Source organism: Plecotus auritus, assembly GCF_963455305.1.
Source record: "Plecotus auritus genome assembly, chromosome: 2".
NCBI lineage: Eukaryota > Metazoa > Chordata > Mammalia > Chiroptera > Vespertilionidae > Plecotus > Plecotus auritus.
Window position 1 is genome coordinate 34,454,078 of NC_137771.1, and position 20,447 is coordinate 34,474,524.

At 36.1% G+C, this 20,447-nt stretch overlaps 1 protein-coding gene across 7 annotated transcripts in view; it reads left to right on the forward strand.

Annotated features, from left to right (window-relative positions):
- The window catches only part of TUT4 (terminal uridylyl transferase 4), a 122,147-nt gene extending 103,093 nt beyond the window's left edge, over positions 1-19,054 (forward strand). For 2 of the 7 annotated variants that reach the window (XM_080657216.1, XM_080657222.1), the window contains 10 exons: positions 402-479; positions 628-805; positions 1,084-1,131; positions 1,218-1,300; positions 7,283-7,398; positions 8,518-8,741; positions 9,722-9,822; positions 13,169-13,616; positions 15,706-15,864; positions 17,771-18,410. In XM_080657216.1, coding sequence (XP_080513342.1) covers positions 402-479; positions 628-805; positions 1,084-1,131; positions 1,218-1,300; positions 7,283-7,398; positions 8,518-8,741; positions 9,722-9,822; positions 13,169-13,616; positions 15,706-15,864; positions 17,771-17,859 — 1,524 coding nt within the window. In that variant the 3' untranslated portion in view covers positions 17,860-18,410. Of the gene's footprint in view, positions 1-401; positions 480-627; positions 806-1,083; positions 1,132-1,217; positions 1,301-7,282; positions 7,399-8,517; positions 8,742-9,721; positions 9,823-13,168; positions 13,617-15,705; positions 15,865-17,681 lie in introns of all 7 variants that reach the window. The other 5 variants (XM_080657219.1, XM_080657220.1, XM_080657221.1 and 2 more) reach the window with 5 other exon arrangements.
- The last annotated feature ends 1,393 nt before the right edge of the window (positions 19,055-20,447 follow it).

Here is a 20,447-nt window from a genome sequence, read left to right on the forward strand (position 1 = left end):
TGATTTCCTTTGGGAGCACAATCAATAGATATTATGTATTATGTATTTCTTCAGCCATGATTCTTGGATGAAAATGCTATTTCCATTTGATTTACTTTAGTTTTATTTTATTAATCTTGGACTGGATGTGTTTTGACAGGTCAAATAGGTAACATCAAATAATATCAAATGTGTCATTTGGAGGGTCTGATGCTCTTAAGATATTGTTTCCCAGCTTTGGTCTTTCAGATACATTTTATTCATTAATAACTTGACATCAAATTGTACCATCCTGACATACTCATTTTGGAAGAAATATTTCAGTATGTCTATTATAGCTAAATTTTAAAATGAGGTGAGGGTATTTAGGGTGTTGGGTTGGATGACTTAAAATCTAATAATAAAATTAATTTTTTATGCAGATCTTTGATGGAAAACAGATTCCACAGAGAATGGTTGATGGATGGAATGCTTTTTTCTTTGATAAAACAGAAGAACTGGTAATTTTTAAATAATCTTTATGTTATGGAATGCTTACTAATAAATGTTAGGGTTGGCATAATTTAATTTAATAATTTTACTTGGATTTAGAATCTATATTTTGGATAGTTTAGATATTTCTCTTTCTCTCTTTTTTCTCACCTGTAGAAAAAACGTTTACCTTCACTTGGAAAGAATACAGAAACATTAGGAGAGCTTTGGTTGGGACTACTTCGCTTCTATACTGAAGAGTTTGATTTCAAGGAATATGTAATTAGCATTCGGCAGAAAAAGCTGCTAACAACTTTTGAGAAGCAGTGGACGTCCAAATGCATTGCAATAGAAGGTGATCATTTAACTGATATTCATTAAGAAACAAAATAAAATGAAAAGCTAATTTCACGTGGCCAAGGGAATTGAGGGGAAAACTGAAACACATTACATTTTGGAAGATTTTTTTTTTATTTTTATCAGTTTCCATCCTTTAATTTATAATTTAAAAAATAATTTGCTGCTTGGGTGGTCTGATTTACATAGTATTAGGTTGCACTCATGACTACTAAGTATATTTAATGTTATAATGAAGGTAATTCTCAATTAAAAAATAAAATTTTTCTTTTCTAGATCCTTTTGACTTGAATCATAATCTTGGTGCTGGAGTTTCTAGAAAAAGTAAGTTTTAAATATAGAAATTCCCTGCTCTTAAAGCTCTTACACATTAAGATCTATATCTTTATTGTTGTTTCTTTCTTTAATAGTGACCAATTTCATCATGAAGGCATTTATCAATGGAAGGAAACTTTTTGGTACTCCCTTTTATCCACTCATTGGCAGAGAAGCTGTAAGTTTACATAATTTGAATTCTGAATCTTTTCTATTTTCTTACATAAGTTTTTTTTAATAGTACAAGAACCTACTCTTATTTCTAAGTTGGTATTAGAAATAGGGACAGAGACAATTGCACTTATCATAGTCCATAATGAGATATCCATTTGATAAATTTTGTTTATTTGTTAAATTGTATCTTCCCCACTAGACTATATTTCCATGAGGGCAATCCATATCCATAAAATTTACCATCATATCTCCAATGCCTATCATAGTGTCTGACAAAAAGCATGTATAAAATAAGCATTTGTTGAATGATTAAGGGAGGAGAGTCAAGACTCAGAATCCTTAAATTTTGAGTTTGAGGTGCTGCTCACTGCACCTCATCTATCTCTTGAAATATTTATGAAAATATGAACAGAGAGGACAACACCAAAAAATACTTTATCTGCTGAGGCGTCTCTAATGTGGATGTAGCATTAGTAAGCTGAATTAGATAGCATGGATTAAGAGGTTTCTTTTGCCTGAACTGGGTAGCATAGTGTCCGCCATTCCTTTTGATCTCACTCTGGCTTTTTTTTTTTTTTTTTTTTTTTTTTTTTTTTTTTTTTTTAAGAGATCAGAGTACTTCCCAATTCATTTTTTTAAAAAGTTGATTTTAAAAAGAGGAAGGGGGTTTGGGAAGGAGAAAAATAAAGAGAGAAAGAAAAACATCAGTGTGAGTGAGAAACAGCAATCAGTTGCCTACTATAGGGCTCCGACTGGGGATCGAACTGGGTATGTGCCCTAACTGGGAATTGAACCTACCACCTTTTGGTATACAGGACAGTGTTCCAACCAACTGAGCTACACTGGCCAGGGCGGTCTCACCCTGGTTTTTGTTTGTTTTCCAATGGGAGAGATCTTAGTTTCACAGAGAAAGAAACTCCCAAGAGAAGTAATCTCAAGAGAAACCATGTTTCTACTATTCATAATGACTATCCTTGTTCAGTTCACTTTTAGGACTTTTTCTTAGGGTTATAAGATGAGAAAAGCAGAGAAGTCTAGAGCTTTTTTCCCTTGGGGTACTGGTTGTTAGACCGGTTTGTTTGTTTCTTTTTTTTGTTTTTGTTTTTTCAGAGAGGAAGCGGGAGAGGGAGAGAAAGAAACATCAATGATGAAGAGAATAATTGATTGGCTGCTTCCTGCACACCCCACACTGGGGATCGAGCCCGCAACCTGGGCATGTGCCCTTGACTGGAATCGAACCCGGGACCCATCATTCTGCAGGCTAACACTCCATCCACTGAGCCAAACAAGCTAGGGCTCAGACATTTTTTTTGTGTGTTACCTCTTGGGGTGAAAATGATTACAAGGGAGAGATGAAAAATGACAGTAAAGTTTGAAAGAATACAAAAATCATGCATGAACAAAATGTCTAAAAAAAGGGAAATTCAATAAGTTTATTAAAAAAATTAAAAAGCAATAAATGAAAAGCATAGTTAAAACAAATCTGATGCACTGACAAAGCATTTTACCTGAAAATTATGGAATTCCAACTATTAGTGTGAACACATGCACATGTTTAGTGGGAACCTAGCAATTTCATGCAGACTTTTTAATAGAATAAATAAATAAATTAGAGTCCTTAGTAAACTGGAAATGTGCTCATTTTAGTCTATGATAACAAAGTGTCAGTAACTCTTAATAACTCAATATGTTATAAGTAATTCTCATAAATATCAGCGTTTGTGGTCTTGACTATCATTTGGTGTAAGAGCCAGACATCAGTTTGGGGCCTATCAAAAGAGGCCTATGGATCTGCTAACCATTTTACTGTTGTTGTTAATCCTCACCCGAGGATATTTTTTCCATTGATTTTTAGAGAGTGGAATGGGGGGAAGAAGTGGGAGAGAGAAAGAGAAAGAGAAACATCTATGTGAGAGAGATACATCGACTGGTTGCTTCCCACACGCACCGCAACTGGGGCTGGGGATTGAAACTGCAGCCCAGGTTTGTGCTGTGACCGGGAATCAAACTCAAAACCCTTTGGTCTGCGGGCCGACGCTCTAACCATTAAGCAACACCCACCGGGCAGGGCTGCAAACCATTTTTTTATCTTCTTTATTGTGTTTTAAAGGACAGTACATAGTATTCTGTAGCTTGGATCTATCAGTTTAGTATTTCTCTTTGATGGACATTAAGTTGTTTTTATTATATCAATATTATAATGGATATTATAACAAATATCCTTGTTTAATAGTCTTTCATGCTTATATTTTCCATAGTAAAGTTTATCTTTCAATAGATATTGATTGAATTCCTACTTTGTAACTGTTTTTCTGCTATGTACTGGGATTATAACAGCATACAAAATAGATGTGTCTCATTCCTTTAGACTAGTGAAAATGACAAGTATATTTTCTTTCACCTTTCTTGCTCACTCAAATATTTCCACTTCAACTATTCTACGACATTAGGTCCTCCGATATATTGACTTCTCTCATTCTGTCAGTTATCTTCTGTCTTCATTTTTCTCCCCTTTCAACTTATATTCCTTTTTGGCATATACTTTAAATTCCTTTGTTTCATTATCCTTTTGCACCCTGATGTGTTCAACCTGACATGAACTTAACCATCCACCATCTGTCTTTGCTTGGACTGCTAAGCACTAGTGGGAAAAAGTCATAAACTTAGGTATATAAACTTATATAGTACAATTATAAATTAATGTTCACCAGTCTCACCTGGACTTCTGATATTATCTTTCAAATTTTATTTCATATTTCAAGTACATTTGACATTCAGTATTATCTTGTGTTAGTTTCAAGTGTACAGCATAGTGGTTAGACAATTACATACCTTACAAAATGATCCCCCCAATATTTCAAGTACTCAACTGGCACCATATATAGTTATTACAGTATTATTGACTATATTCCCTATGCTGTACTTTTACATCCCCATGACCATTTTGTAACTGCCAATTTGTACTTCTTAATCCATTCACATTCTTTACTAGTTTCCCAATCTCCCTTCCCTCTGGCAACCATCATTCTGTTCTCTGTGTCTATGAGTCTGTTTCTGTTTTGTTTGTTTATTTTGTTCTTTAGATTCCACATATAAGTGAAATCATATCGTGTCTTTCTCTCTCTGACTTATTTCACTTAGCATAATATCCTCCAGGTCCATCCATGCTGTCGCAGATGGTAAGATTTCACTCTTTTTTGGGCATTATCTGACATTCTTATTAGATTTCTTTAGTTACCTGTATTTCCTATTCAGTAAGAACTATTTGATATTTCATTTATTTTACTCAAAAGTCAATACCCATTGCATTTTGTCCCACCTTTCCCTCTGCCATTCTCACTCTTAGATATTTTCCCTCAGAGACAAAAAGTATCAGAGAGCAAATCTTCAATAGTCTGCTACCAGATCTATAATTCTACCTGCATCTGCAGATCTCTCTCCTTTATCAGAGACTGGTCCTTCCATATGCATTCTACATCCATTTATTATTCTCTTGAGTCTTCAACCTCTTCATCTGTGAAAATATTTTCAAAGATGAAATACATAAAATGTAATTGCAGATTAGCATTTTACAGGAAGGTGGGCAACCTTTTTTCTGCCAAGGGCCATTTGGATATTTATAACATGATTCCAGGGCCATACAAAATTATCAACTTAAAAATTATCCTGCTATATTTGGTCAAACATTTAATTAACTCACCCCTAATGCCTTGACAGGGCCTGACCAAATTATTTCCCCGGCTTTATATGGCCTATGGGCCAGACGTTCCCCACCCCTGATTTAATAGATGAACATTTGGCATTGATTTTAGTTATAGGAAATACTAACTTTAAACTTCAATTAAGAGAAATGTCTCTTTCTGAGGGACATTAGTTAACTTGTATTACAAAAAAATTATATTCAATTATTAGTATATTTTGGAATTCTTTAATACAAATGTTTGTGGAAATTTGCGCGCTCTCTTGTTATATAAGCACCTAACCTACATACTATCTTCAATTTTGCCACAGCACCTAAAATATTTACCATCTGGCTCTTTATAGAAAAAGTTGCTGACTCCAGGTCTAGGTCACCTTAACTGGATGGATTAAAGAGATTCAGAAATCGAATGGATGCAATTTGGTGATTAACTACAGGTTATGGGTGCAGGAGAAGAAGTTGAGGATGACTCCTAGGTTTCTGCCTTAGGCAACTGAGTGAATTGAGAAAGGCCTTCATTTTGTCCTGGAAAAAAATATTATGATGATTTTATTTAGCTACATTGTTTTCATCAGTAGTAAATGTGAAGAATTTAAAAAAATACTGCTTTATTGAAATATAATTCACATTCTGTACAATTCACCCATATAAAGTGACCAATACAGTGTTTTTTTGGTATATTTGCATGATTGTGCAGCTGCCACCACAATCCAGTTTTAGAACATTTTCATCCTCTCTTAAGGAAACTTCTGTTCCCATTAGCAGTCAGTCCCCATTCCTTCTCTCTCCCACTCCCCAAACCACTAATCTACTTTTTGTTTCTGTAAATTTATCGTGTATATTTCATGTAAATGGAATCATAGAATGTGTAGCCTTTTGTTACTGACTTCTTTCATTTAGTGTAATCTCTTTAGGGTTCCTTCATGTTGTAGCATGTATCAAAATTTCATTCCTTTTTATGATTGAATGGATATATATCGCATTTTATCCATCCATTCACTTGTTGGCCATTTGTGTGTTTTATAGTTTTTGGCTATTATGAGTAACGCTGCTGTGAATATTTCTGTACAAATTTTTGGATGGATGTTTTCATTTTGGGGGTGTGAATATACCTAACAGTGGAATTGCTGGGCCGTTTTGACAAATTTATGTTAACTTTTCTTAGGAACTGCCAAACTGTTTTATAAAGCAGCTGTGCTATTTTATGTTCCCACCATCAATATATGTGTGTTCTAGTTTTTCTGCATCCTCACCAATACTTATTATTGTGAATATGTCTCCTACTTTTATCCTTGACTTTAGATAGATTTGAAGAACACTAAGGAGATATCTTTTCTTGCTTTCCAGAGGTATGTGTACTGTCAGAACAAAGTAGTCTTTGTGATAGTGCCAAATGGAGCTAAAACTTACAAGGTGCTCTCATAAAGCAAAAGTGAGCTTGGTTCACCCAGCCGGTGATCATCGACCCATGCACCAAGAGGTCACCAGTTCGATGATTCCTGATCGGCGCACATGACTTGGATTATGGGCTTGATCCCCAGCGGGGGGCATGCAGGAGGCAGCAGATCGATGTTGATATTTTCTCTCATTGATGTTTCTATTTCTCTCTCTCTCTCTCTCTCTCTCTCTCTCTCTCTCTCTCTCTCTCGTTCCCTTCCTCTCTCTCTAAAATCAGTTTAAAAAGAACATACTAAAAACATCAGAAGATTTTCTTATTTACATAGAGCTCTTTTATACAGAGAATAATTCCTTTCCAGAAGTAGCCTGCTATAGCAATAAGCATGAGCTTTGGAGTCCAATAGACTTAGCTTTAAATCCCTTCTTTATCTGCTACTTACCCACTTTTTTACTATGGGCAAATGACTTTTCTGAAGCTAAGTTTCCTCAAGTAGAAAATAAAGATGAATATAGTATCTACTATTTTGAGATATTATGCAGAGATGCTACAGATGAATGAGAAAACAGTGTGGATGTAAAGTGTTTAGTACTGTTAACAACTGAGATAGTGATGGTGATAAATCAGAATCTCATTTTTTTTTGTTACTTTTCTCTTTTTTTTTTTTTCTTTTTTCTTTTTGTGTGTGTGTGTGTGTGTGTGTGTGTGTTTTGTTTATTTTGTTTCCCTGGAATCTCATTTTCATATCATCATTTTAATTGCAGTGAAATATTTGTTATTATTTATTTTTTTTTTAAAAAACACCCACTTTTGCATCTTGGTTTCCTTTCCATTTGTTTTAAAAAGTGTTTAAGTGATTTTTTTCTAATAAAGTTGTATTTTCTCCCTAGGAGTACTTCTTTGATTCCAGAGTATTAACAGATGGAGAACTGGCTCCCAATGATCGATGTTGCCGTGTTTGTGGAAAAATAGGCCACTACATGAAAGACTGTCCTAAAAGGAGAAGGTTGGCAAATGATTTTGTATCAGTGTTACAGGGAAATTAAAGTTAAGGTCAATTGTAGCTATAACTGTGTTCAGATATCTTTAAGTAAGAAAGTTCAGGGCTTTATTTGTGGTACTGTGGTGTCTCATAATATTCATTCATTTATTAAGTGTTTTGTTTTTGTGTTGTTTTTTTTTTTAAAATTAAAGAAGCATTTATTGACACCTACTGTATGCTGGGCACTGTGCTAGGAGCTAAGAAAAAAAAAGACAAAGTCATGGGATTCTAGCTGAGGACCTCAGTCTTACAAACCAATAGTTAAAATATAATTAACTGAATTTTTTAGGTATATGCTGTGAAATATATAACATTTACCTTGAGGAATATGCATTTTATGACCCCCTAAAAAATATATATCTATGAAAAATACTTTCCTGCATTATATATATATATATATGTAATATGTTTAATAGGCCAGGAAAATCCCTTCTTTAGTTATCATGTCTTTCCTTTTTTTTTTTTTTAAGTATATTTTATTGATTTTTTACAGAGAGGAAGGGAGAGGGATAGAGAGAAACATCAATGAAAGAGAAACATTGATCAGCTGCCTCCTGCACACCCCACACTGGGGATGTGCCCGCAACCAAGGTACATGCCCTTGACCAGAATCGAACCTGGGACCCTTGAGTCCGCAGGCCAACACTCTATCCACTGAGCCAAACCGGTCAGGGCAGTTATCATGTCTTTCCTAATTATAAAGGCTTAGCACTTTTCAGGCAGAACAGGCTCCCTAGTTTTTATCACTGCTATTTGATTTTCTAAGTTTAGGCAAGATACTTCTCTTCCCTAAACCCCAGTTTCTTACCCTATAAAAGAAGATAATACCAATCTCTAAGGATTGTTACAAGATTCTTAGATGTTGTAAAAATGTTTTTAATTTGATATTTTATTACAAAAGTACTGGAATACCCAGTTTTTACCATATGAGTAGGTGTGCTATAAATGTGAGTTCCTTTGCCTTCAAAAAGATGCATGAAACATGGGCATGTTAGTTCTTTTAATTGTGAGACTCTTGTATAGTTTAGTAGTTCTGTGACTCCCTCAGTTTACAAGTCCCTAGCCCCACATTATTGGTATCAGCAGTTTACTGTTTAGAGTAAAGAAGAAAGACAGTGAAGAAGAGAAGGAAGGGAATGAAGAAGAGAAAGACTCTCGAGACCTTCTTGACCCTCGAGACCTCCATGATACTCGAGACTTCAGAGAACCACGAGACCTCAGATGTTTTATATGTGGAGATGCGGGACATGTACGAAGGGAGTGCCCAGAGGTCAAGCTAGCCCGTCAGAGGAATAGCAGTGTGGCAGGTAAATAGAAAAGATTAATAGTTTCTGGTGAAAATGAAGTAATTTATATTGATGTCATTCTAAGGACTCAAATTCTTCTCTGTTCCAGACCTAGCTGTATGATTTTGAACCTTATGATTTCTTAAAAAGATAAAATTTAGGCTTTTATCTTCAACAGTATTTGGATATGTTCACTTTCTAGGTCTTAGCAGTCTGTTGTATTCAGTCAATTCCCTCTAAGTATTCTTTAGATTTTAGTCACACTCTATTTCTCTCAATATAAAAATTAACAGCCCAGCTGGTGTGGCTCAGTGGTTGAGTGTTGACCCATGAACCAGGTGATTACAGTTTGATTCCCGGTCAGGGCAAATGCCTGGGTTATGAGCTTGATCCCTTGTAGGGGGGCATGCAGGAGGCAGCCAGTTGATATTTCTCATCATTGATGTTTCTATCTTTCCCTCTCCCTTCCTCTCTCTGAATTAAAAAAAAAAGTTAACAGAAGTTAAGTCCCCCCGTAGCGCGTCCCCCCCTCCCCCCGCCATCAAGTTAATGAGAAGTTTTCTTCTGGGAACATATATATAGGAGGAATTATATCTTTTCCCATTGCTGTTATGAGAGAGAGAGAGGGAGATCTGTTCTTTTTATATTTCATAAGGAATTTTAAGAATTAGAAACCCAAATGAGAGTGTATTGAAAGAAAAAAATAAAATTTTTTAGAAGTGATGACTTTCAGTTATTCAGATTCTTACTACAGAAGGTAATTTCTCAAATAAATTTATTGTCTTCTTAAGAAAAGCAGTGACATTTGTTCTGGTTTCTAGGACCAGTGTATTTTCTAATGATCAGGATTGAAAAATGGCTTTAAAAGATAGTTGTTATAAGTCCTTGCTAACATTTCATAGTTTAAAAGTCCAAGTTTATAAAAGAGACTTAGAGAGACTTGAGACTCTTATAGATTGTCATTTCTTTCTTTTTATTTTCTTTCTAACGTTTTCTCTTAGCAGCCCAGCTGGTTCGCAACCTTGTAAATGCCCAACAAGTGGCTAATTCATCCCAGCAACAGGGTGATCAATCCATAAGAACTAGACAGTCCTCAGAATGTGTAAGTACTCTACCTGCAAAGGGGTTAGTCTTGGCCGGAAGATAGTACTATTTTGGCTGGGTAACAGGGTTGATCTTTCAGACTGGTAAATGCAATCTTCCAGATTACACAGTGCTCTTTAGAGGTGTCCTTGCTAAGCATATGAGGTGGAAAAGAGGATTATTTAGGGGGTAATATAGATCTGTATTTATACATATGAGCAAGCTCCTTAACTTCATTGAGCCTACTTCCTTATTTGTAAAATAAGATAACTACCTTATAAGGTTGTTGGTTAGATTAAAATAAGGTAATGACTTTGAAGTTGCAGGTTTTGCCCAGTGTAAAGATATCTGTACCATTAATAAAAATAGACACAAAAGTTGAGCTATATTAGGGGTTTGGTATGTTGGGGCAATACACACATGGCATTTCACTTGCTTGAAACTTTTGTTTGTCTTCTTATAGCTGTTATGGATACCTAGTGAAATACACCCTGTAAAAGACAGAGTATTGAATTAGAATTCAGATTCACAAGTTTCATGTTAACTTGGTTGAGTTACTCCTAACCTTTATCTGAATCTGTATTCACCTTGCTCTTCTTATATTAATTCAATATTAATTGAATGCTTATTATAAACCTGACACTGTGCTTTAGTGCTTCGCACTTACCAAATTTAATACTTTCAGTGGCCATATGAAATGGTAGGTAATTAGTATTATCAAATTGGGAAGCTGAGAACAAGAAATTAAAAAATTCAAACCCAGGTCTATGTAGTTTCAAAGCTGTTAACTCTTAAATATATTAAATCTGTTGTGATCTGCATTTTAGAAAAAAACAGAACATTTGAAAACTAGTAACAGAGAGTCTTGGAAAAACATTTAGGAGCCCACTAAAATGTATCTACTATCCTGAATTTGGTGTTTATGTTTTCCCCATGTATTGTTTAAACTTCACAAAAACTTATGAGGTAGATTATTATTAATTACTAGAGGCCCGGTGCATGAAATTCATGCATGGGGGGGGGGGGGTTTGTCCCTCAGCCCAGCCTGCACCCTGTCCAATCTGGGATCCCTCTCCCAATCCAGGACTGCTGGCTCCCAACTGCTCGCCTGCCTGCCTTCCTGATTGCCCCTAACCGCTTCTGCCTGCCAGCCTGATCACCCCCTAACCACTCCCCTGCCAGCCTGATTGCCCCTAATTGCCCTCCCCTGCAGGCCTGGTCACCCCTAACTGTCCTCCCTGTAGGCCTGGTCCCCCCCAACTGCCCTTACCTGCAGGCCCAGTTGCCCCCAACTTCCCTCCTCTGCTGGCCTGGTCACCCCTAACTGCCCTCCCCTGCAGGCTTGATCGCCCCCAACTGCCTTTCCTTGCAGGCCTGGTCCCTCCCAACTGCCCTCCCCTGCTGGCCATCTTGTGGTGGCCATCTTGTGTCCACATGGGGGGTAGCCATCTTTGTGTTGGAGTGATGGTCAATTTGCATATTACTCTTTTATTAGATAGGCTCTTTTAAAGGTGAAGAAACTGAGGTTTGAGTTTCTTGCTTGAAGTCAACAGATACTTGGAACCAGAACTTGAACCCTCAAGCTGACTCCAAAACCTATGCTCTAAACCACTTTCCTATACAGTCTCTAATTTTCATTCTCTGCTTCTAGCACTTACCTTTCTGTCAGCTGAGATTTGGGAAGAGTCTAATGGATGTTACTATTTTGATGTCTCACTAAGCACTTCAACCTCAACATGTCTAGAATGTAGCTTATGTTCTCTCCAACTCCCCTCTTTCTCTTATGTTCTCTATTTCACTAAATGATCCCACTATTTAGTTTCAAGAACTACTCCCTGCCACTGAACCCTCACATCCAGTCAGTCACCAAGTTCTAGTATTTGTGCATATAAAAAATAACTAGCTCTCCCTGGCCAGGTGGCTCAGTTGGTTGGAGCATCATCCTGTATACCAAAAAGGTAGCAGGTTTAATTGCCTGTCAGGGCACATACCTAGGTTGTGGGTTGGATCCCCAGTTGGGGCACATGTGGGAAGCAACTGATCGATGTTTCTCTCTCACATCCATCTCTCTCTCTCTCTCTCTCTCTCCCTCTCCCCATCCCCATCCCCTTCCTTCCCTCCTTCTATCTCTCCCTCCCTTTACCCCTCTTCCCCTCTCTCCCTCTCTCCTTCTTCCCTTCTCCCCCTCTCCCCCTCTCTCTCAAAATCAATTCAATATCATATCCTCGTGTGAGGATTTAAAAAAAAAAAGCTAGCTCATAGCCATTTGCTTCCCTCTGTTCCTATATTGTATTTCCTTGGCATAGGCTACCATCATCTCAGGACCTCTGTATTATAGCAGCCTTTTAAACAGTCTCAACAGTCTTTTACTTAAAATATTCTCTATTTCATTCCTATTGAGCCAGAACATTTTTTCTAAAATGCAGATTGATCATGTTTCTGATGTGTTTAAAACCCTTCAGTGGTTTCCCAGTGCCCTCAGGATAGAGTCTAAAGCACCTATAGGAACCATCATTATCTTACCTTTATTTAGTTCTTCAGTCTCAGATCTGCCATTCCTCTTCCCTTATAATAATAAACTTCTTTTAGGTTCCAATTACTTTAAAAGCCACATGTTTTTGTGCCTATAGATTTTCAGTCATGTTGTACCCTCTGCCTGAAACACTCTCTCCTTCTTATTCCTACCCTTTTTAAAGTCAGATGGGTTTCTATTTACCCTCGAGTCTCAACTTAAGGGTCATTTTCTCTGTGAAGCTTTCCTTGGTTTCCTCCTTCTTTCATCTTACCTTCCCTATTCTTCCAAAGTTGGTTTAGGTGTTCACTCTGTGATTTCAGTATACACCGTACACTATTACATTCTTTTTCATAGTAATAATTGTACTTTATTGTGATTGCTTATGTAATCATGATCTGCTCCTTCTCCTTTCCCCCACCAACTTTAAGCTCTATGAGAGCATACATATGAGTATTGTATTTTTAATTTCTAAACACTGCTTAGTATATAATTGACACTTAGTAAATACTTGTTGAAGGACTGAATGCAAGTGACTGTGAGATATTTAGATGTAAGTTTCTAGTTACAATTGGAAATGTGGGTTCTACATGATGAGGAAGATTTCTGGGTTCTCCTTTGGGCAGTAAAAAGGTTTATGAAGTAATACCTATATGAGGGTGGGTTTGAGAACCTTGCAAAAGATTCTACCTTCATGTATTATGGGATTCTGCTATTTGTTATGTACATCATAGAGCTGTTTTTAATGTTCTAATGAAATAACTCCATAATTTTCTATTTTGATAATCTCTGCTTTTATAAAATTAAGATGTTTATATATTAATTTTAAAATGTATCTTTTTTTTCTCTGCAGTCTGATTCACCATCTTATTCTCCCCAGCCCCAACCATTTCCACAGAACTCTTCCCAATCAGCTGCCATTACCCAGGCTTCATCCCAGCCAGGATCCCAACCCAAACTTGGCCCACCTCAGCAGGGAACACAGCCCCCCCATCAGGTCCAGATGCCTATATATAACTTTCCCCAGTCACCACCAGCTCAGTATTCTCCCATGCACAATATGGGATTGTTGCCAATGCATCCCCTCCAGATCCCTGCCCCATCCTGGCCTATCCATGGCCCAGTGATCCACTCTGCACCAGGCAGTGCCCCCAACAATATTGGCCTGAACGATCCCAGCATCATCTTTGCACAGCCTGCTGCCAGACCTGTGGCAATCCCTAATGCCTCTCATGATGGACACTGGCCTCGTACTGTGGCTCCAAATTCCCTGGTGAACAATGGTGCAGTGGGGAATTCGGGTAACCCTTTTTTTTTTTTCTCTTTTGTGTCTGTCTGTCTGTAGAAAAGTTTGGGTGATTAGTATTACTGGTTGAACTTGGGAAAATAAATGTGAAGAAAAGGATGACAAGCAATGTTTGTGGAGGGACCATTTATTATGTGGCATTGGGCAGTTGCTTAATTTCTTTGTGCATTGATTTCATCTGTAAAATAGGGATTTAATAGTATCTAACTCACAGAAATGTTATGAATACTAAATGTAATATACATAAATGTTAGTTTTTTAGTATTTGAAATTTTGACTGCAACACTGCTTTGTATATTAATAGCACTCATTTTACAGTTGAGGAAATTGAAGGGTTAAGTAATTTAACTACCAATAAATCATATTAGATCCAAGATTTAATCCAATTATTTTCTTCAAAACCTGTGTTCTTTGCCCTAGATTTTTACTATCTCCCAATAAGAAGCAATTCTTTGAAAAGAAAAAGATATTGGTAGCATTTTTGTAGCATTAAAATATTTTTTTCTGATATTTAAGTAATAGATATTCATTATAGGACATTTGAAAGAGAAAATCATTCATAATCTTAATTCCTATACATAATTGCTAAGTAACATTTTGGTTTATTGCCACCCATTCATTTTCTAGTATTTGCATATTTATAAATAGTTCATATATGCCATAAATCTAGTTTGGTATCCAGCTTTTTAGTAATAATTATTTTTATTTTAAAAACTATTACGGAAAATTTGAAATGTATACAAAAGGAGAGAGTAAAATATAATGACCTCTCCCTATCCCCGTTAGCCAGCTTTAATAGCTATCAACATTTGCTGTTCTTTTATCTGACCCCTTCATGCCATTAAAAAATTTTGGGGGGGCTTGATTATTTCATCAAATATGAGACATTTTTTCAAATTTGCTTGTAAACTGTATCTCTTAAAAACAATCAAGATCATACCCAGGATTATCTAATACCCAGCCCTAGTTCCTTTTCCCCTATTTCTCTAAAATTATTATTTTTTTATTTATTTGAATCAAGATTCAAACAAAGCCCATTCATTGTATGCAGCTAGTATGGGTTTTAGTTTTCTTGCTCCTTACTCCTCCATAGCCAATATCTTCTAATTTGAGTTCCTGATAGGATATTTAATGAATAAGGATAGTGTCTTTCAATTATTTCTTGCCTCATTGTGACCCTAAATGAGAAAAACCACCAAGAATAATCCAGAAGATACAGGGGATACTACAATTAAAGATCATCTCAAAGGGAAGTAGATTGGTGGGTGTAGTTTGCCAGAGAAAGTATAGGAGTCATATTTTTTTGAGTGCCTACTTATATACCAGAAATTGTACAAGCCACTTTTATTTTTGTTATCTAATTTAATCCTCACAACAACCTGAGGTTCATAATTGAGCCTTTTATGATTAGAACTTATTAGACCTGTTTGGCTCTAAAACCCTAGTTCTCAAGTATTATACAACAGTGCCTCAGCTTCTAATAAATAGAATCTCATTTCAGGCCAAGATATAATTAATTCTAGGATAGTTGGTATTGTCTTTGGATAAAATGTAAACTCCTCAATAATGTACTAAGGTTTTATTGAAATACAGATCCTACCTACCTATTCAGCTTTTCTGTTACTACTTCCTCCCTTTACCCCTATTTCTATTTTGTCAGTTATTTTGAAGCTGCCCAAATTTACTGTGCTTTTCTGCATTCTGGCTTTTAAACATGCTATTCCTTTTGTCTAAAATGCCATCCTTGCCCCATTTTGCATAACTTGTTCCTTGTAGTTTAAAACTCAGTTTTAGTCAGTTATCTTAGGGAAAACTTTATCCTTGAACAACTTGGTTAGCCCTCTCTTTGGAACACCTTCTGATGTTATAGCAATTACAACATATTATTGCATATATATTTCTATATGTCTCCCTGTATGAGCAAATTGAGCACAATGATAGTGTTTGATTTTTTTTTAAATGTTTTGGTATCCTTTGCATTTAGCATAGTTCTTGCCAGTCATAGGTATTCTTTGTGGAATGAAGAACTATGTGAGTGAACAAACTGATGTTTTAAAATGTCTTTTCTTTCTTATTAAATGCAGAGCCAGGCTTTCCAGGACTAAATCCTCCAATTCCTTGGGAACATGCACCACGCCCCCATTTTCCTCTTGTCCCAGCTTCGTGGCCTTATGGTTTGCATCAAAACTTCATGCATCAGGGAAATGCCAGATTTCAGCCCAACAAACCTTTCTATACTCAAGGTACCATTGCTTACAAATTTATTAATGTGCTGGGTGGGTTCTGGGACAGGGAGCCTTTGTGAAGACCAGGATCTGGGAGTAAGAATTCATGCATTCGGTAAACATTTATTGAGAAAACATACTGTGGCTCTGATTGGTTTGGCTCAGTGGATAGAGCGTCGGCCTGCAGACTGAAGGGTCCCGGGTTCAATCCCGGTCAGGGGCATGTACCTTGGTTGTGGGCACATCCCCAGTGGGGGGTGTGCAGGAGGTAGCTGATCCATGTTTCTCTCTCATCGATGTTTCTGACTTTCTATCCCTCTCCCTTCCTGTCTGTAAAAATCAATAAAATATATTTAAAAAAAAAAAAGAGAAAACATACTGTTTGTCAGACTATGATAGGTGCTTATTGCTCAAGCAAGAATTAAATAAGACTCCCATACTTAATGAATATTTTATTAGGAGAGCCAGACATGTAAAATAGAAGAGAATAGGAGCTTAGAGGAATCAGTTAATGTCCTAGCAGTGAGAGCAGAATATGGACACCAGGGATCAAATCACACAAGATTTTTACATTTGAACTGGATCTTGAAAGAGGTACAGGATTTTTTTTCCCCTAAATATTTTCTAGAGATTAGAGAGGAGGAGTGTTTTTAGCTGAGGGAATTATATATGCAAAATTTCTGAGTCCTGTCTGGCATGAGGAAGAAAGAGAAAGAAGAGAAAATAATAGTACTAGAGGATGAGGTAAGTGGGAAAGACATATAGGTGAAGAGACTAGAGAAGGTAGGCTGGGGCCATATCATGAGAGTTTACTCAGTTTATTATGAAGTCAGGATCTAATAGAAGTTTCTGTTTTTTAAAGTGTATTTTTATTGATTTCAGAGAGGAAGGGAGAGCAAGAGAGAGATAGAAACATCAATGATGAGAGAGAATCACTGATGGGCTACCCCCTGCACGCTCCCCACTGGGGATCAAGCCTGCAACCTGGGCATATGCCCTGACTGGGAATTGAATCATGACCTTTCTGGTTCATAGGTCAGTGCTCAACCACTGAACCACACCGGCTGGGCTCTAATAGAAGTTTTTGAGTTGAGTAGTGACATGGTCAGATTTGATTAGTAAAACTAAGGTTTGAATGACATTAGAATTCACTATATTCTGTTGGTACTAATGTGCCAATGATGGCTTTAATCTAAATAATGAATATTACAAACTAAGCAGAATGCCAAGGAATTTGGATGATTTTATCTAGCCTACTTGCCTCAGAGGTATCTCAATTCTAGTAGGGAATGTTCAGCTCTTGGTTAACCTAGTTCAAAAAAACTAGAACCAGAGTTATTACAGTTAAACTTAGGAGTTCAAGAAATTAAAGAAATATACTCAGGAAATGTTGACTGAATGATAATTTTAAGGGGAAGCCACTGGTATGACTGTCAGGCTTCCTAAACTATCCATGTTTTGTTGGGGCATCCCATTATAACAGATTGGCAGAACCTTGACGGTGACTGCTTTTTTTCTTCCAAGCAAAGAACTAGGGCTGTGGGAAGTTACATTGGTCATACAAGCCTTTTTAGGAAGAGAGTTTGAAGTTCTTCCCTGGTGGGTTTGTTCCCCTTGATTCCTCTGCTCCATCTCTCTTTTGTCTTCTCTCTTTGCTTTTACATACCTACATTTCCTTTTTCTCCTCCTCCTCCCCCCTACCAAATGTTTTGACATGCTTAATCACATCTTCACTGTATAAATAGAAAAAAAGAATAGCTGCAAGTTAATTCTAGGGGGTTATCAGATAAGTAGGCACAAGCCTTTCAGTTTCCTGTCTGTGTTGTGTCCAACAGACAGATGTGCCACCCGTCGGTGTAGAGAGCGTTGTCCCCACCCACCAAGAGGAAACGTGTCGGAGTAATGCGAGTCCATTTTCTTTCAGCTGGTCTACCGATGCACAGCAACCAGCCAATCCTGCTGTCTCAAGGGTATCCGTACCTCAATGTCAGTTACATTCAGCAGAAAAAGTGACATTTAATGGAAAGCAAAACAAATCAGGTCCTGATTTAAAATTTTAACACGTTTAGATAGCTTATTTAAATTCTAAGACTGTTTTTAAGAACTGTATTATTTGTATATAAATATGAACTATAGTTTTTACTAGTATCACCAAATTGAGTGATACAAATTTCATCTATTTTATTACCCTATTTTTAAGGGAATTTTATGTTTTGTTTAACCTTGATGAATTGTATAAAGAGAGAATTTAAAAAATTACATTCTTTATTTTCTATTAGCTGTATTCATACTTTGGTTGCTTCAGACTTTATATATATTGTTCTTAAGAATTAGAAAGACTTTCATGTGTTTTAAATTTGTCACTTCTATTCTTTACAGAACCTTGTAGTGCCAAAACTTTTTAAAAGGTAAAAAAAAAAATAAAATAAAACTACAACATGAAGATTCAGAATTTTTTCTTTTACATTCTTGTACAGTATATTGAAAATATTCAAACTTGAACAGAAAGTTGCTTTTGTCTGTATTTGAAGTAATTCTATTTTAAGTTAATAAATCTTTTTGACAAGAGTCAAATTTGGTTAATTCATCTGGTTGTTTAGATGATGGAAGTATAATGTAACAATTCAGAGACTTGTTTTATTTTCAGAGAATCGAGTATTGTAACTCACAGACATAGTTTTAGAAACCGAAGGATTTTTTCATGGTCCTTATTTTATTGGATCCTCACACCTATATGCTGTAGATAGAAGCAAATGCTGTCTCCATTTTATCACTGGGAAAATTTAGGTGCAAAACAATAAAGTGAGTTTCAAAGGTAACACATTTAAACATGTCGGAAATAAAATTGAAACATCTTTTGAAGGAGAATTTTAAACACTGAGACTGATACTGGCAATGAGAGTGAAAGGAAGGTAATTCTTTACTGAGGAACACTAGTCAGACTATCCATTCTGAGTCCTGTACTATTACCTGGAAAGCACACTTGCCAGGGTGGTGTTTACCAATAATACTTGCGGTCCGTAATTATAGTAGGAATTCAAACTTGTGTCATTGGTGGTAGATTTTTTTAGCTCTTTTTGATACTAATACATTGAGGTATGGTCATTTTGTTTAAATCCCTCAAAGAAATTTGCCAAATTTGCTAAATGATGCTATAGATTTCTTTGGAAATGTACAGAGTAAGTAAAAAGAAATGTATTTTATGGACAGTGAGTGTGTTATCTTTGTTCTGCTTCCTCAGATATGCATTACTTAAAATAGGAGAGACTACCTGGGCTTTTGCCATATTTTCCAACATGGAAGATGCTTGAAATCTATTGCAGGAGGTTGAGGGCTTTCCTGCCATATTTACAGCTCTGAAAAGGTATTTATTAAATGTTAAGATCAGGTGTATTTACTGTTACTTTTTCATATTAAAGCTTTGGCATCCCTCAGAATCCTACTAAGTGGTGGAGTTAACTCATTTGTTAATGAGATACCTGGCCCAACAAAATGCTTTTGTGTTAAAAATGTTACTTGGAACATTCAAGATTTTCTTTAAAGTTTTAGTGTTCGCCCTAACCGGTTTGGCTCAGTGGATAAAGTGTCAGCCTGCAGACTCAAGGGTCCCAGGTTCGATTCCGGTCAAGGGCATGTACCTTGGTTGTGGGCACATACCCAGTGGGGCGTGTGCAGGAGGCAGCTGATCGATGTTTCTCTCTCATTGATGTTTCTCTCTATCCCTCTCCCTTCCTCTCTGTAAAAAAATCAATAAAATATATTTTTAAAAAATAATAAAAAAAATAAAGTTTTAGTGTTCAAGTATTTCACCTCCTTTTCAGGTCTTAGAGAACAGGTTATGAGGTGTACAGGGTGTTCAACTTGTTCTACTTTTGTATATATTTGAAATTTTCATCAATAAAATAATATGCAACAAGAGACTGCCCCCAGCTCAGCCTACCCTCCTAAAGGAAATGACTATATGGCCTGGCAAAAAGTATTTAAGGGCAATAAAACCCAGTAACATAGGTTTTCTTTATATGAAAGTTGTATATGTAATTTTCAGCATCTCATTTTTCCCTTCTTCAATTGCCGGTGTTCAATAATTGGCAAAACTGTTCATAGTTGAAAAATAGAAGACACTTATTTTATAATTTATACAGTTTCTAAGTTTGCAAACATTTAATGGAAGTTGTAACCTTTAAAAGTTTTTATTCAAATTTATTGTAGAGCAATTGAAAAGGGCAAATTATTCAACCTTATGTAGGGAACACACATACACACACTTAAGTTCATATAGTTTTGAAATTTTTTTGTATAATTAGTGACATGGAGACATTAACATTTTCCCTTGCCATTAAATATAATTCAAAGATATGTCAGTCATGAACTATGTGATTTGTTCAGTCCCTAAGACAGAAATTTTTGCTATTTTTTCTGATATTTATATTAAAAAAGTAAAAATGATGGGATAACTGAAAATTTACTTTTCAATTATAGTTGACATGCAGTATTAGTTTCAGGTGTAAAATGTGTAGTGATTAGACATTTATATACCTTACGAAGTGATCACCACGATAAGTCTAGTACCCATCTGGCACCATACATAGTTACTACATTAT